The sequence below is a fragment of the Chionomys nivalis genome, chromosome 4 (genome assembly GCF_950005125.1).
Source record: "Chionomys nivalis chromosome 4, mChiNiv1.1, whole genome shotgun sequence".
Lineage (NCBI taxonomy): Eukaryota > Metazoa > Chordata > Mammalia > Rodentia > Cricetidae > Chionomys > Chionomys nivalis.
Genome location: NC_080089.1, coordinates 66739534 through 66756263, shown reverse-complemented (window position 1 = coordinate 66756263; position 16730 = coordinate 66739534). Strand labels below are relative to the sequence as shown.

The 16730-nt window shown below is 45.4% G+C and overlaps 1 protein-coding gene across 3 annotated transcripts in view; it reads left to right on the top strand.

The window, feature by feature from the left end:
- Tln2 (talin 2) overlaps positions 1–16730 on the top strand; it is a 422622-nt gene that overhangs the window by 242811 nt on the left and 163081 nt on the right. For all 3 annotated transcript variants that reach the window (XM_057766343.1, XM_057766341.1, XM_057766342.1), the window contains 5 exons: positions 799–951; positions 3087–3229; positions 5090–5217; positions 14295–14358; positions 15341–15445. In XM_057766343.1, coding sequence (XP_057622326.1) covers positions 799–951; positions 3087–3229; positions 5090–5217; positions 14295–14358; positions 15341–15445 — 593 coding nt within the window. The remainder of the gene's footprint in view (positions 1–798; positions 952–3086; positions 3230–5089; positions 5218–14294; positions 14359–15340; positions 15446–16730) is intronic.

Sequence of the window (16730 nt, the reverse complement as noted above, 5' to 3'; positions counted from 1 at the left end):
CTCAGTGAAAATGATTTTTGATCGTGTGATTCACCCTTCCCCACTGATGACAATTATCTCTTGAATTCTCATGGTAACAGCTAATGTGACTCTCACAGACTTACTTCATGTTGGCCTGTCAGTCTCTCCAGGGAACAACTTCAATGAAACCCTTCAAATGCTGGGTGAAAGGAATTTTATCTATCTTAGACTTCCCTTCAGGGAAGGGCCCAGTTCACCCACATACTTCTTGTTTGATAGGGTCTTGCCTTATTCTATCTTGCTTTTGTTTCTCGAATTTAATGGAGGCAAGGCAAGGTAGTAGACACCTTTAATCCCTGCAAGCAGGAGGCAGGGCAGACAGGTCTTTGTGATTTCATGGCCACCATGGTCTATATAGGGAGTTCAAGGCCAGATAGGACCACATTGTGAAACTAGATCTCCAAATAAGTAACTGCATAAATAAATAAGTTCCTGGAGTAGTTGAGATGTGGCTCAGTGATAGATGCTTTTCTTTTATGTTTTAGGTTTGGCCTCAGAGAGAAGAGGGGGGCAGAAACACAGAGAAAGAGAGGAAAGAGTGTGTATACAAGTATGCTTTGTAGAGAAAATTGTACTTAACACCTTGACTATGGCTTCCCAGCCTGCAGAGCCTTTGTTTGGACTGGAACTGTGTAGCATGTGACCACCCTGGCCCTCAAGTGGGGAAGGCCCCTTCCTGTGTTTTGACAACATGGACCCTTTGCAGCACCCCGGGCCCAAAGCAGAAGTTGGTAGCAATTTAATGATGTATAGTTATGACCCAATTTCTGTTATTAGGAATAACGAATTATGAAGAATACTCTTTAATCCAAGAAACCATTGAAGAAAAGAAAGAGGAAGGGACAGGCACACTCAAAAAAGACAGGACGTTGTTACGAGATGAGCGGAAGATGGAGAAGCTGAAGGCCAAGCTCCACACAGATGATGACTGTAAGTCTTGGATGGGGAGACTGGTGGCCCAGGTACACAGTCCCTCAGAGCCTGAATCCCTGCCACCATCCACATCCTGAGAGCCACTTTGGGTTTTTTGTTTGTTGTTGTTGTTGGATTTTTTTTTAATGTGTAAATGTTTTGGTTTGTCTCACTAAAAGATAATAATTACAAGTAGTAACATGGCTTTAATAATCTTTGACATCTAAAAAGAACTTATTCATATCAAATATATAAATTGTGTTCACGATTTCCTACTATAGTGCTAAAAGTCTAATTCGTGTATTGTGATCTAAATGTGCCAGAATAGCATATGCAATAACTAAGCAAGTTCCCGCTCCAGCTCTCTTAGTTTTCCCTTGCGATTTGTGCGTGCATGGAGTGTGAGTGAGTGTGTGTGTGTGTGTGTGTGTGTGTGTGTGTGTGATAATAGCCTTTCTTATGTTGATCGTTTGTGTCCCTCTGAATCCCTTAGCCCTGGAGGCTTGCTCAGGAGTGTGGGCTGGGGTGGTAATTGGCGCTCCTTCAGCGGGGTGCCTCCATCAGAAAGTTCTTTCTGGCTGTCCCTGAGAAAGATGCTAATAGTCTGCAGCTCAGGCCGAGATTCATTGTTTCCTTAGCGATTAAGATCAGTGCGATTGGTCTGTCACAGCAATGTCACTCCCACAGCCACATGGATAACGTGTACAACAGCAGCAGGTGTCCTTGCATGCACCCAAAGCTCTGCCGTGTGTCCCGTGCTGCCCGCCCTCCCCCGGTGGAGCTTAGTCCATCACCTGGCCTCCTTCCCTTCCAGCCTTGTTCCTGCTGTGGCTCTGGGATGACATCATCACTTTCATAATGTTTATTGATCTTTGGTGGGCCTGCCATTTCCTCTGAGCCCTCCTCGGTTCCCTTCTCTTTCTACCTCATTAAATTTCCAGTTACAGACTTCTTTCCAGAAGCTGTTAGTAGACAAATCCGAGGATTTATTAATGTGTGCGCAGTGCCCAGGTGGCTGTGGGAGAGGAGATCTGTCAGACAGGTTTCTTCTGCCAGAGTCGCTTAGCATTTGGTGAGACTGCTCATACTTAGCCCAGTGAGCTTGGGGCGTGGGGAGGGGAGGAGAGAGAGAGGAGGAGAGGGTACAGGGGGCTTCAGGGAGTGAGCAGGGGAATGGCTGATTCCCGTGAGCCACCATGTGAGGACAGGGTGTTTAGGATGAGGTTAGATTCAAGCTGGCCCGCAGCAGCAGATGCCATCTCTAGCTCTTGGTTTAGAGTCTCTACGCCGCCTTATGACTTTCATTTTCTCCCTATTTCCTATCGGAGATCAGAGAAACTTGTTCTATCCAGGGTGTCCTAAACCATCTCACTAGATAAGATTGATTTCAGGGGAAACTGACATAGTGTGTTATTTGTCTCGTTGCTGTGACCAACCTGACAAGAAGATATTTAAGTATAGGCGAGGTGGCTCAGTGGGTAAAGGCACTTGCTGACAAGCCTGATGATCTGAGTCTGATGCCTGGAGCCCATATGGTTTGAAGAGACAGCCCGTTCCTGTGTGTGTGTGTGTGTGTGCGCGCGCGCGCGCGCTGCGCGCGCGCACGCGCGCGCGTGTGTATTCCACAACATAGCCACACACACTAAATAAATAAAATGTAATCAACAAAAGAAAAACAGATATTTAGGAAATGGAAAGTTTGGATGCATAGTTCAAGGGAATACCTTCCATCTTGGCAAGGAAGGCATGGAGACAGCAAGAGGGGGCTTTCTACTCACATTGTATCATCAGGAAATGGAGCCAGATTGTAGAACCCAATTTCTCCTAGGAGGTTTCCTAGGACGGTCCCATAGCCTTCTTCCCAACTGCAACCAACCCCTGAGGACCCAGAGTCCAGACACTCTCATACAATACGGCTTGGTTTCTTAGTGACTTCTCTGTTCCCTCACCCCCACTTCTCCGTTTCACCAATGCACTGTGGTACGGTAGCTAACTTTGGGAATGGCTGGGGATTTGCATATGGTAGGTGTCAATCATCTCACAAAGTTAAGAAGTAATCGTAAGCAACCATCAACATTTATGGAAATCTACTTCCACGGCAGGCTGCTGCAATGAGTAGTAAACCCTGTCCATCTGTCTGTCTCATGCTGCAGTAAATTGGCTAGATCACAGCCGGACGTTCAGAGAGCAAGGCGTGGATGAAAACGAAACATTGCTTCTTCGGCGGAAGTTCTTTTATTCCGATCAGAATGTGGATTCCAGAGACCCGGTGCAGTTGAACTTGCTTTATGTCCAGGTATGGTATTTCCTGGTCAGACAACAGACGGTGTGAAGGCTAGTGTTTATTGTCAACAGGACAGCACCTGGAGTCACCTGGGAAGGGATTCTCAATGAGATGGTGACCAGCTTAGGTTGACTTGTGGGTGTGTCTCGGTTATGTTAGTTAAGGTAGGAAGACCCACCTGCTGTGGGCGGCACCATTCCCTAGGCTGCAGAGTCTTGATTCAATAAGAGAGAGAGCGCATCTATACTCAGAGCTAGCATTGCCTCTCTACTCTTGACTGGATATAAAGTGGTAAGCTGCTTCAAGTGACAACTGCCCTACTTTCCCACGATGGCAGACTAAAATAACCTAGAATGGCGAACTGTAACCTAGAATTGTGAGCCAGATAAACTCTTTCTCTCTTAAGCTGCCTTTGTTAGCATTTTATTACAGCAACCGAAAAGACACTAAAGCCTTAAGTGAACTGTAGGAGACTTCTGCATGGTCTTGCGGCGAGAAGGTGCCCATCTCCAGTTCCCACATGGTGGACAGAATCTCGAGTCCAGAGGTGCTGTTCTTCAGTCTCTGGTGGGAATTAGCATTGGGGATAATCGGCTGGTTATCCAGAGGAGGGCCTCGCTGGTCCTCTCTGGGGCTTCTTGTGTTTAGGACCCAGTGGCCGTCGTTGTCCCCAGACCAACCCTAGGAGGCAGTTGGATTCATTTAATTGATCTTACTTCGCAAGATAACATCTCAGACTACAGAGGAATATTGGCCAGAAATCAGTACTTCTCAAGAGCTCCGAGCTGTCTGCTTAGTCACCTCCTATGTCTTTGTTAACTCATTATTTAAGCTCAGACAATCGTTTAACACCTGAGTTTTGATCCCTTGGCATATGTGATATGGGCTTTGTACTAGTTTGACTGGGGGCTTCTTTTGACTCAAGGAAAATACCACCCATGTTTCTTTAGAATTTCTTTCGGTGCAAGACCTGCAAACTGTAGCCCTGCCCTCTGCCAACGTTGAAAGTAAATAATTCATTTATGTAAGCATTCTGTATCGGCAGATCCCCTCACCCATTGCATAACTGTTTGTCTGTTTTCTGTGACTACTCTTGGATTAACTAGCAGAAGTGGGTAGGTAGTTGTAAGACAGACTGAGTCCTCCGAAGGTCTGAGATGCTTTACTGTTTGCTGACTTCTGCAGAAGAAAGACTGGTATTGAATGGTGCTGGAAGGTAGAAAGGAAGGGAGCTAGCAAGGCAGTTAGGAGAAATTTTCCACATTTAGAGCCCAGGGTAATAGCTGAGAGCATCCATCTCAGAGTGTTCTGGGTCATGGAGCTAGAGTAAGGAAGACAGAAGGGTGAGGGATAAGTAGGACCAGCCAGTGTGATCCAGGAGAGCTGGGAGCAGAGCTTTCATGTAAAATCTTGCATTGCTGGGCCCTTCATGTCCTCAGACTGGTCTCTGGTCTGGGTATGGGAGTACATATCTGTCTGTCTGTCTGTCTCTCCTAGTAGATCCCATGGTTTTACCTCTTTGTAGATATTCTTCTTGCTGGTTTTATGACCTAGGCTCAGGTGAAGCAAATTAACCCATATAAATCCGGGCATTTCACACGATTCCATTGTCTCTTCCTTTTTCACAGTCTCATCTGCCTTCCTCCATTACCAGTGAGGTTGATTAATTTCTTTGTCTTTTGATAATCCAGGCGCCTGCCGTGCTGTTGTCCACTTTGGAAGGGGAACACAAAACCTCCCTTTCTTTGAGCCTTGTTTGTGCCTACCCCACTCTTCACTGTGGCTGCTTGTCTGCAGTACCTGTCCTGAGTCAGGAATATGTCACTTGGAAAAGTGAAGCCCCTGAATCCCTTCCTTCTTCATGTGTTTCAGGCTCGGGATGACATCCTGAATGGCTCTCACCCTGTCTCCTTCGAGAAGGCGTGTGAGTTTGGTGGATTTCAAGCCCAGATACAGTTTGGACCTCACGTGGAGCATAAACACAAGCCTGGATTCTTAGAGTAAGTGCCCCTCCATTATTTTTCTTCCCCTCTTTCCCCCTGTTGACTTTCGAGGAGGAACCCAAGAGGTACCTCCTTATCCCAATTGGTTGTATGAATTGACCTTCATTCAGCTGAGTTTGGAACCCAAAATGCAGATATTGTTAGAGTAAGATATGTAAAAATACAGACTTATGACTGTCAGTATTACCCATTCTTCATCCCCACAGTAGATGATTCTTTCTTTGCTGGAGAGTCTGTGATACCTGGCCAGTTGGTTCCTACACCCATCTCTTTTAAGATGTTGGAACCCCAAACAGAATAATGGCTAAGCTATCTCTCCAGCCTAGGTTTGAATTCTTTATTAGAATCTTAACAGTTCTTGGTCTCTTTGGGAGCACAGTGTACACATGGATTCCTGGTCGTGGCCTTGTCTCTCTTTTCTAGAAGGACGGGGTGGTTTCTTTTCTCTACCTCTGTACTCTGATACCTACATAAGAAAGGTGACTTTACAGATTCACTGTGGCCATGCAGAACAGGGAACCCTTGGCTTCTCCCTCTTGAAAACACCCTACTAGGCCGCTCTCCTGAGGTTGCCTTTGCCTCGGCATGGATCTGAACTTTCCTAGGGGCTTTATGCATTGCTTCCTTTGGTGCTGTTCTTTATCTGTTGCCCTCCCTTTCCCGCTCTAATTCCATTAGTGTGATGCATTTGGATGAGGATAAAAATAATCTACCATTCTCATCAGTGTCCAGGTCACCTAGAATTATAACCTGGAGGGAGGTGGGATGGGAAGCTTATGTGAGTTCCGCCAGAGGAATATTCGGCCATCTCAAGATGTCTTCAGCGGGTCATCTGTAGAGCTGGGAGTGGCTTGAGGGGTAAGGGTAAGGCAAGCATTTTGGACCTTCACGTTCTCTTTGGTAGAAGGTTGGAAGCAGCCTGTGCCCTTGAGGGAAAAAAATGAAAGAAAGCTCAGCTTTTCTCCTGACTCAGGCAATGTCAGATAGCACACCTTGCTATGTGGTCCGAACTGAGCTGTTAAAGAAAAGACACTACAATATTAGGTTGAGTTAATGAACCCCAGGAGCTTTTGCAGTGTGATGCTTTATGCTGTAATATGCATTCAGCAACCTTGAGTCTGAGGTGGCCTTGAACAGTTCCTGTTATGCTAGTCCCTGTTTCCCAGATAAGTTGTCTGGCCAAGTGTTCCTCTGGGCCCTGTTCTCCACGGCCAGACTGGCTGCCTTCTGTAGGATCCCTGGGGAAATGTGTCCTTCTGTTCTGTGACACTATGTGCCTTGCTAAAGACACCATGCTTGTGTTCTTTTCATGGATTTCACATTCACAAATTCAAACCTCACACTCGGTCAGTCTCTCAGCTGACCTCTGCTTCCACAGTGACTGCAAATGAACAGGAGAAAGTAGAGGGCAGATTAAGGAGACAAAGACACTGTAAGTCAAATACATCACTAGCTTTAGGCTTTCCTAGCTACAGCCTTGTTAGCCTCCTTGATGTCATGTGTTCTGTCACCCAGATTGTGACAGGTGTTCCTTTCCTTTGTGGATGGCCATTTGTACAGCAGTCAGTCTGGCGCTGGTCTGACAGATGTCACTGCAGACTGGTCCTGTTGTAAGCTTCATGCTCACACCAACCAAAATGTCTTGGCCATCTGACCTTCTAACAGCTGATGTTAGGTAGTTGTATTGCTTAGGACTTTCTTTTCCTAGATGAAGCCTGCGTCTCTCAATAGTTTGTGTCCCCTTGCTCAGATTCTAAATTAAAACAAACTTGTTATGCCTGGTAGCAATTATTTCTTCTCTTACATTTGATTTACTTTTTAATTAGGCCAGATCTAGTCTAGGTAATGAAGCTTTTTCATTTACTGTAGATACTTAATTGTGCATGTTCTTGTTTCTACTATATTGGTGAAGATTGCTGAGGAGGTGAGCCCCCCTCTTAATTAAAACAAACCTGCAGGGGCACACTTCTGATTTGTAGATTGAATGTTGGATGCTAGTTTTGCTTAGGTTATCCCTGGTAACTGGCTAGACTTACGTTAGGATACCTGGTAACTAACACTCTCTCTCTCTCTCTCTCTCTCTCTCTCTCTCTCTCTCTCTCTCTCTCTCTCTCTCATTCTTTTTCTTTTGTTGCATGTAGCCTTCCTCCCTGCTTTTTACCTAAACAAGAGTTTGCAAACTTAACTTTGGGAAGGTTGAACTTGTAAGAGGGCCAGGATGACCAGAGCCACTGGGAATTTCAGCCATGTAATAGGTGAACAAGATGTGAAGGAGTGCACATAATGTTATGATTTTTAAAAAGTTTTTTTTTTTCTAGCGCTTGTGTTTAATATCAGCACACTCGGGACATTTTCATGAAAGCATCTTCTGACTCTCCTGCAAGCTTTTCAGTGATTTCTAGACTCAGCACCACATTAGCAAAGATACTGATTTAGAATAACAGAAATCAGTGCCAGGCATGCTGGGACGTGCCTGGAATCCCAGCACTTAGGATCATCCCTACAAGTCTGCACGTTAGAGCCAGTGGTGGCGGTGCACACCTTTTATCCCAGCATTCGGGAGGCAGAGGCAGGTGGATCTCTGTGAGTTCGAGGCCAGCCTGGTCTACAAGACCAGGACAGTCAGGACTTGTACACAGAGAAACCATGTCTTGGGGGAAAAAAAGGTAAGATTGCAAGTTGTAGGTCAGCCTGGACTACTTAGCAAGTTTTAAGGAAGCCTATATTACATAGCAAGACCCTGTCTCAAGAAAGGAAGGAGGAGGAAAGAAAAGAAAGAAGAAAATGGGCCAGCAAGATGACACAGTAGGTAAAGACATAGTCCACAAAAGCCTGACACCTGAATAAAATCATCAGAACTCACATACCACACACACACACACACATTCCTAAATATAACCTGCTCAGTCCATGTAATGTTATTTATTTGTATGTATGTTTTTTTTTTTTTTTTTTTTTTTTTTTTTTTTTTTTTGGTTTTTCGAGACAAGTTTCTCTGTGGTTTTGGACCCTGTCCTGGAACTAGCTCTTGTAGACCAGGCTGGTCTCGAACTCACAGAGATCCTCCTGCCTCTGCCTCCCAAGTGCTGGGATTAAAGGCGTGCGCCACCACCGCCCGGCTGTATGTATGTTTTTCATGGCTGTTTGGTAAAGCTTTAAAAACAAAATAACAGCGTTGTCCTTTAATTCACCGAAGACTAGCATATTTATTTCTGAAGTTGCAGCAGTGTAGAGAAGACAAAAAGACACCACATACTAATTTTTTGATGATTCCTTAAGTCTACCTTGTCTGCTCTTTCAATTTTATTTTTGATATTTATATGTCTGTGCATGCTTCTGTGCTTCTGTGTGGGTGGGAGCAAGGCCAGAAAAAGATGTCTATCTTTTGGAGTTGGGATCACAGGGTCTTGTCAACCACCTGATGGAAGTGCTGAGATCTGAGCTCCAGACCTCATGATGGAGCGGTCAGTGCTGTTAACACAGCATCGTCTCTGTTGCGTTAATTGTAGGGTGGTCTGAGTGTGAACTGTTTCTAGAAAGGTGGGCGACTATGGTCCCAGAGCTGGTACTGCTGAGAGAGACTGACACAACCCAGGCCAGTTTAAAGAAGAAATAACTCCTAAATCAGCAGCAAGGCCCCCCTCCATGAGCCTTAGAAGCCCGTGGAAAATGTAAAGCAGTGTTGAGTGAAAGCCTCCCATAGGCCTTTAGTGTTGGTGAAGACGAGAGTTACTGATGAGCCTGAGACATGAGGTCATCTGTTATAGGTGGGACTTGAATGACGGTAACACTAGGAGACGAGTGTGTAAAGTGCTCACACCGTGAATCTTCAACGTCTTAATGTGTCTAAAGTTGTTCATAACCAAATTATTGAGGGGTTGCTGATGTGTAAGAGCCAGGTGTTCAGTCCCCAGCATTGGCAAAATTACAGAAAATGGAGACCAGGGCTTTAGCTCAGGTGGAAGTGCTTGTCTAGGAGCGTAGACTCCTCACATCCCAGACCCTTAGAGGTGGAGGAGGGGGACCAGGGGTCGGGGACATTCTCAGTTACAAAATGTTTACGACTACAAGCAAATAGTTTTTCATAGTGTGTTTGTTCTGATTTTGTGTGTGTGGATATTTTGTTCGTTTGTGTATATGTTTATCTCAGCATGGTAGCTGAGGAGGGCCAGAAGAGGACATTAGACCCCCAGGAACTGGAGTTACAGATGGCTGTGAGCTGCCATTCAGGTGCTGGGACTCGAACCCCAGTCCTATGCAAGAGCAGAAAGTGCCTTACTGCTGAGCCATCTCTCTAGTCCCAAGTGATCTCGAAAATAGAAAAGGCATGGAGTGTCACATTTCAGAATGCTTGAAACCAGTGACTTCTTAGAGGAAGCAATACATCCCAGAATTTGCCTCTTCTGTGTTTAAAGACACACCCACAAGGAAAAAACGGATATGTTATTATTCATAGCTACAGGGAGCATAGAGTATATTAAAATATTTGTGATAATTAACTCCAAGAAAGTAGCTACTATTAGAGATATCAAGAAGGAACCAGGGTTGATGGCATGTGCCTGTAAATTCGGGACTCAGAAAGGGTCATCCTTGGCTACCTAGTGAGTTCAAGGTTAGCTTGGGCTACATGAGACCCTGTCTTAAAAGGAGGAGCTCAGTGCGTAAGGATTTTTTGCTGCACAAGCACGAGGACCTGAGTTCAAATCCCCAGCTACCTTGTGGCTACCTGAGACAGGAGGATACCTGTAGGCTGCCAGTCTAGTCCCAGGTTTGTTTAGAGACACTTACTATCAAGGGACTAGGATACAGAGTGACAGAACTGGATATGCCTGTGCTTGTGACACAGTTACATCTACAAACACTCAATAAATCAAATGTGCTACCGTTAACATGGACTTCTTCATGGCAGGTTGTCTTAGTTACGGTTTCTATGAAGAAACACCATGACCACGGCAACTCTTATAAAAGAAAACATTTAATTGGGGCTGGCTTACAGTTTCAGAGGTTTAGTCAAAGATCATCATGGTGGGACATGGAGGCGTGCAGGCAGACATGGAGCTGGAGAAGCATCTGAGAGTTCTATATCTTGATCTGCAGGCAGCAGGAGGCTATGTCCCAGTAGCCATACTTGAGCTTCTAAGACCTCAAAGCCTGCCTTCATGGTAACACTTTCTCTAAGGAGGCCACACCTACTCCATAAGGCCACACCTCCTAATAGTGCCATCTCCTCTGGGCAAAGCATTCAAATACATGAGTCTGTGGGAGTTGTACCTATTCAAACCACCACACAGGCATATAAATAATGGAGAATAAACTTTTTATGATATGAAGTATTTCCCAATTAACATCACGTTTCAAAAGAGAGTTGCTGTAGTCTGGCTTTGAGATGGGAACCTGGTCTCCTCACACAGGGCGGAGATAGAGCAGGTTACTAGGTGTTCACACCAGGTCCAAAAGGTTCTGTGTGTCTGTGTGAAGGTAGTGTCTCTTGGTGGAGGGTGGGCAGGCAGGGAACAGGCAGAGGAAGACTCTGACCATGGCTACTGGCGCCTCTGCTCCCTGGACCGTCCTTCCAGTCAAGTATTTACCAAGAGAACAAAGCAATCCCAGAGATGAATCTGGGTTCTGAAAGAATTCTGAGTGAACTTGGAAAATTTCCCCCACAAACTCTAGGTAATTCTACTGTCAACAAGCAAAGCTCTCGGCACAGTAGGAGGCCCAAATCAGTTTTTAAGCTGGTGCCAGTTCAAACAGTACTCCCCCCTCCTGAGCTGCTGTGCTTTTGTGGAATCTTTGGCTAGAGCCTGTGCTTTCAGACTGATCATGAAGGAGACCTTCCAACCTGGGCTTTTCTTCTGCTGTGGCTTGCCCCCTGCACCTCACCATCTCTGTCCCGCTGCATTAAGAATAAACTGTGCTAAGAGACAACTGTCTGCATGAGTGTTTCCCTATTGCCTATACCTATTTGTGGGTCTTACAGCCCAGAGCTCTCCTCAGGGTGGTTAAATGAGGACTAGTGACACCTTCCTTCCACGTCTGTTCCTTGTCTGCCCTCCAGGCCCTGCTTACCTGTCTTATGACATTCCAACTCAAGAACACAGCAAACCAACAAGATCTGGATTAATCCAGCCCTGTGCTGACTCTTGAGTTCCAGGGTAGTGGCCTGGGCTGCCTGGGCTGGCTGTACAAGGGTATTTGGACTAGTTTGGGATCGCAGAACCACTGTGAGGGTAAAATAATCTTCAGACTCAGTTTCTGCGCTTCTTCCAGGCTGCTATGATTAATGGGTCCCTTCCACACTTCAGGGATTGCCCATATGCTAGACTTAATAAGAGGGGTCTTTAGGATACTGCGAGGCCATCAAGATCATGCAGATGGGACCTCAGGATACAGTCAGGACCCTTGTAAAGATGAGGTATTCAGCTAGTATATTCATTACCTGGATGAGGACTCAGTGTCCCTCCACTCTGGAGGGCGCAACCCTCTCCAGATGACTGAACATAGGTTCACCGTGGTATCACATGCCCTGGGCTGCAGGACTATGAGGCACAAGTTTCTGCCATTTATAAATGTCTCAGGCTATGGTTGCAGACGGGCCCATGTGCATTCCTCACCCTCATCTTAAGATGGTCACTTCTTGTGGCCGCTCCAGGCATTCCCAGCTCACCCAGGACTTCCTTCAAGCCATGGTCTTGCCACAAGCCACCAGAGTTTACCCAGGACTCCCAGCCACACAGACATTTTGATCTTGAAATCCGGAGTCAAGTCCAAGTCTTTTGGTTTGTAATTTGAGCTGGCTGCCCAGGGCTTGTGGTGCCTCCGCCTCGCTCAGAACCAGGGCTTGCTGACATATGCCACTGAGCTCTCCATTGAGCCCCTTAGCAGGTCCCCAGTTGACATTCCTAGCAGGTTCCTAGCTGGTGCTGATGCTGCTGATCCAGGGACCACACTCTGCAGTGTCTAGGACACCAGCTAGAGATGCTGTTGTTGTTATTTGGTGACTCAATAGTAAAGACTGAAGTGAAAACGAAGCTGGTTTTCTGTGTCCTTTGGTGGTACTGCTTAGTTCCTGCCACTTCACGTTCCTGTAGCCTCTGCCAGGGGGACACTTCACATCTCTGTGTGTCCCTTTCAGCCCTCAGTCCTCGTGAGTTAGGCACATTCTTGTCAACAAATGTAAGCTATAACAATCCTCTTTGGTCTTCAGGTTATTTAAAGCCAGTGTGGAGGTGGCTGTTGCCCCTTTGGTGGCAATTCTGGGACATGTGGGGACAGTAAACATTGTCCCCAGCAGTAGCAGCTTCCCTACCCATTCTCAGTGTATTGTCACACCAGGGACTCTTCTGTTGGAATTGCTGGTTCAGGCAGCTTCAATTTTACATAAGAAAATGGGGTTTTAGTATATGTATGAGAAAATAGGAATCAGCCTTTAAGGAGACCCTGTCCGTTTGATAACATGGATGAACCTGAAGACGTGTAAATGAAATAAGCAAGAGAAATTGAGATGCTGCGTGTGGAGGAGGGAAATATAACTCATTGGCAGAACACCTGCCTGTCATGTGTAAGGCCTGGGTTTGTTCCTCAGATGGAGGGAAAGGGAGAGGGAGAGGAGATGGGGCCAGGGGAGAGAGAGAAAGCAGATAGAGACAGCAGCAAGATGGAGGGATGATGGAAGTCAAAGAGCAGTTTCAGTTCTTTGGACAAATGACTGAAGAGCAAGGGACCCAAGTTAATATGTCTGCTGGAAATCTGCTAAGAAAGAGTTTAGCTGCTTCATCCCTGACATGCACCAACAGTATGAGCCGATAGATATACTAGTTTGCTTGTTATGGTAATTCTTTCTATCAAACGTATTATATACCTTCAAATATAAACAATAAAAGTAATATTGTAAGTAACCCATAAAAGGAAAGAACTTGAGTTTTAGTGAACATCTGGGTTTGAGACCAGGTCTGGTTTTCTTCCAAATCACTCATCTCTGATTCCAGCAGTGTCTGGACACTTGAAAAAAGAAATCAACTGGCACCATGTCACCCTACCTATGTGGTTGGTTCCTCATTTCCCTTCCCTTTCCCTCTCCTTCCCTTCCCTTCCTTCCCCTCCCCTCCCTCCCCTCCTCTCCACAGGCATTGGAATTCTGATCTCACTGAATGCCATGAGATTAAAGGGTAGCTTGAAGGTATTGAGTGTGCAGTGGTATAGTCAGTGTCTCTGGAACCCAAGAAGGAGTGAGTTGGAACCAGGCACTGTGACCTTGGGTGACTCATTCCCAAAGGGATCCTTTCCTCCTAGGGCCTTGGTCAGAAAGTCTCTTCCTAACCCATGTAAAAGTAGAGGAGAACAGACGCCTCAACACATGTGTGCCCATACACATAATGGACATGCAATCATCACGACATATTAAATGATGATAAATAATAAAATTTAAATAGTAAGTCAACATTTTGGTTCTTATTTCTTTTGTTTATTTCGTCTTAAGGTATATCTCACTAGGGATGTATAGTCAAAGGACTGTTTTCCAAAATTACTTGGAGTCATTATTTTTCTGATAGCAATAGTGTCAACATAACGTACTTTCTTAAAGTTTGTACCAATGTACTTTAGATTTTTAGCTATTTCTTGGCGATTTTGTGTGTTCCGCAATGAAAAACCCTAAAACAAGATATTTTGACTAACCTGGTTTCATCCGATCCATTCTTGTTTTTCTTCTTCTTGGGGAAAACATTTTTCATTAGTATTAGATTAGTTTCCCATGATTTCCTTACAAAATATAATTGTTTTTACAGTAAAAATACTGTATTGTGTGTCTTGAGAAAGGACGCACGCTGTAGCTGTATGTGTTGGCTGCATTTGACTTTTCACTTGACGGTGCGTGCTGGACCTCTCTCCTAAATAAATCAGCTGCCCCTCCCCTTGGGGGTGTCTTTCTTAAGTGCATCCTGGGTGCTACCTCCTAGTATCATGCCATGAGATGCTGGGAGTGTTGGTGACCTATCTGAGAGTTTTACCAACAGTCTCTGCTTCTCCACAGAGTGTGGTAAATGCTGTCTCTCCCCTCCCCCTCTCTCCCTCAGTCTAAAGGAATTCCTACCGAAAGAATACATCAAGCAGAGAGGAGCCGAGAAGCGGATATTTCAGGTATTGTCAGTGTACAGAAATTCCTACTTCCCCTTCATCCTCATTCATTCTCCGGAGGCACATCCCTCACGTAGTAGTCTGGTGCCCCATGCATGTATTCTTCTATAATGAATGATCCGTGAGTCAGGAGGATAGAGGCTGACAGCTCTCCTTTGGACAGATTTATTATCTTAATTCATACTTTCTTGCTAAAGGTTACTTAGCTCTTCTGAGAAAAAAATGTGCATGCATTTAATTTCAAAGGCATTATGCTGGTAACATTGAAACAAGGTGATGGGCCATTAAGCTGCTTTGGGAAAGACACAAAGAACTCCTTTGTCCTGAGATTTGGTTTTTTTGAAGCTAGAATTGGGGAGCTTGGGCCTTTCGAAAATCTCGGATTATTTTAAAAGTCAGTGACTTGTCCATCATAGACAGTCAACAAGAAAAGCCCAGCTATCCACATGACCTTGAAACATTCTAGTGAATCCAAGCTCTCAAGCTTCTTTGATTTTGAAATAGAAATTGAAGCTAAAATATAAATTGTGTATTTATAAAACATTTTTATTCAATATCCTTTCCAAACACAAATAAATCAGACATGTATGTGCCTTGCTCCATAGAAAACATACATTCTGAATCAATGGTAGAAGGACACCTGCCTGTCCTGAGAGGGACATCTTTCTTGCTATTGCTTAAAATGTGAACCCTGGGCCCTTTCGGGTATTGGGTCCTCTGACGATGAAGTTGTCCTTGGGGCAGCTACTCCTGCCATGCTGGATATGGACATGGGTCCTTGCACTCTGCTGTAACCTACGTGGGAAGCCCTGCACTTAAGCCTCCCACAGGCTCAGTGTCATGAAGGAGCAGGAGAGATCTGATGCAGAAATGTCATTACTCCTGGTCCCTGAGCACCTTACCTGTAGGGACCTCCTCTCACTGAGTCCAGCTGATAGCTGGCTACAGTAACAGATCCACCCCACGCCCACTGTTGCTTTTGCAGGAGCATAAAAACTGCGGGGAGATGAGTGAAATAGAAGCCAAGGTCAAATATGTCAAACACGCCCGGTCCCTCCGGACATATGGAGTGTCCTTTTTCCTGGTGAAGGTGAGTGGCCAGGGTTGGGGGATGCGGTTTACCTAAAGCAGATGTGGCATCTGGCCAATCATGACCCAAATCTAACCATAGCACATGAACACCAGGCTAGTGTGTGAGCCTCCTGAAAGCTCTGCCTTGCTCACGTCCCAAGGGAGCAGTCTTGGTACTGCTCTTCTGACCTTCCTGGAGGTCAGCTGACTCAAAGCCCTAGAGTCCTCTAGAATAAGTGATCAGGGTTGACCACTGACAAACAAATTGAATTTGTGTCACATGTCATCCTTAATTTGTCCCAGTCCTGAACTGACCCTTTGTTAAAAAGAAGCAAACTCTTGGTATCTTTTGAGGGCTTGAGGGTCACAGAGTGCTTTGTTCTCCCCTATTCCCTGAAGGTGTTCTAACAACTCCTTTTGTGAGGAGGTCTGTCTGTCTGTCTGCCTGCCTGCCTGCCTGCCTGGCTGGCTGGGTGGGTACCTTCCTCTCTCCTCCTCTCCCTCCTGCCCTCCCTACCTACCTAGAGACAAAATCTCCCGCAGTCCTGGCTGACCTTGAACTTGAAAAGAGGACTGTCTGCTTCCTGAGTACTAGGTGCTAAAGATGGTTTTTGTTGTTGTTTTTGTTTAATTCGGTATTTACTTACTTATTTATTTATTTATTTATTTATTTATTTATTTATTTATTATGTATACAATATTCTGTCTGTGTATATGATTGCAGGCCAGAAGAGGGCACCAGACCTCATTACAGATGGTTGTGAGCCACCATGTTGTTGCTGGGAATTGAACTCAGGACCTTTGGAAGAGCTGGCAATGCTCTTAACCTCTGAGCCATCTCTCCAGCCCCCTCGGTTTGGTTTTTTTCAAGACATTGGTTTCTCTGTGTAACAACCCAGGCTTTCCTGGAACTCATTCTGTAGACCAGGCTCTCCTCAAATTCAGAGATGCACCTGCCTCTGCCTCCCGAGTGCTGGATTTAAAAACATGGGTCACCACACCCATCCCAGAGATATTTTTGAGCTTAGGCATTTGTTCCCATTGTGTCTTTACCATTTGCTCCCATTCTGTCTAAGCAAAGTGTCTTAGTTAGGGTGTTGATTGCTCTGAAAAGACAGCATGACCATGACAACTCTTACAGATAAAACATTGAATTGAGGTGTTGGCTTCCAGTTTCCGAGGTTTAGTTCATCATTATCATGATGGGGAGTATGTCAGCATGCAGGCAGACATGGAGCAGACATCTTTGAGCAGAGGCAGCAGGAAGTCAATTGACTGACACACTGAGTGAAGCTTGAAAAAAG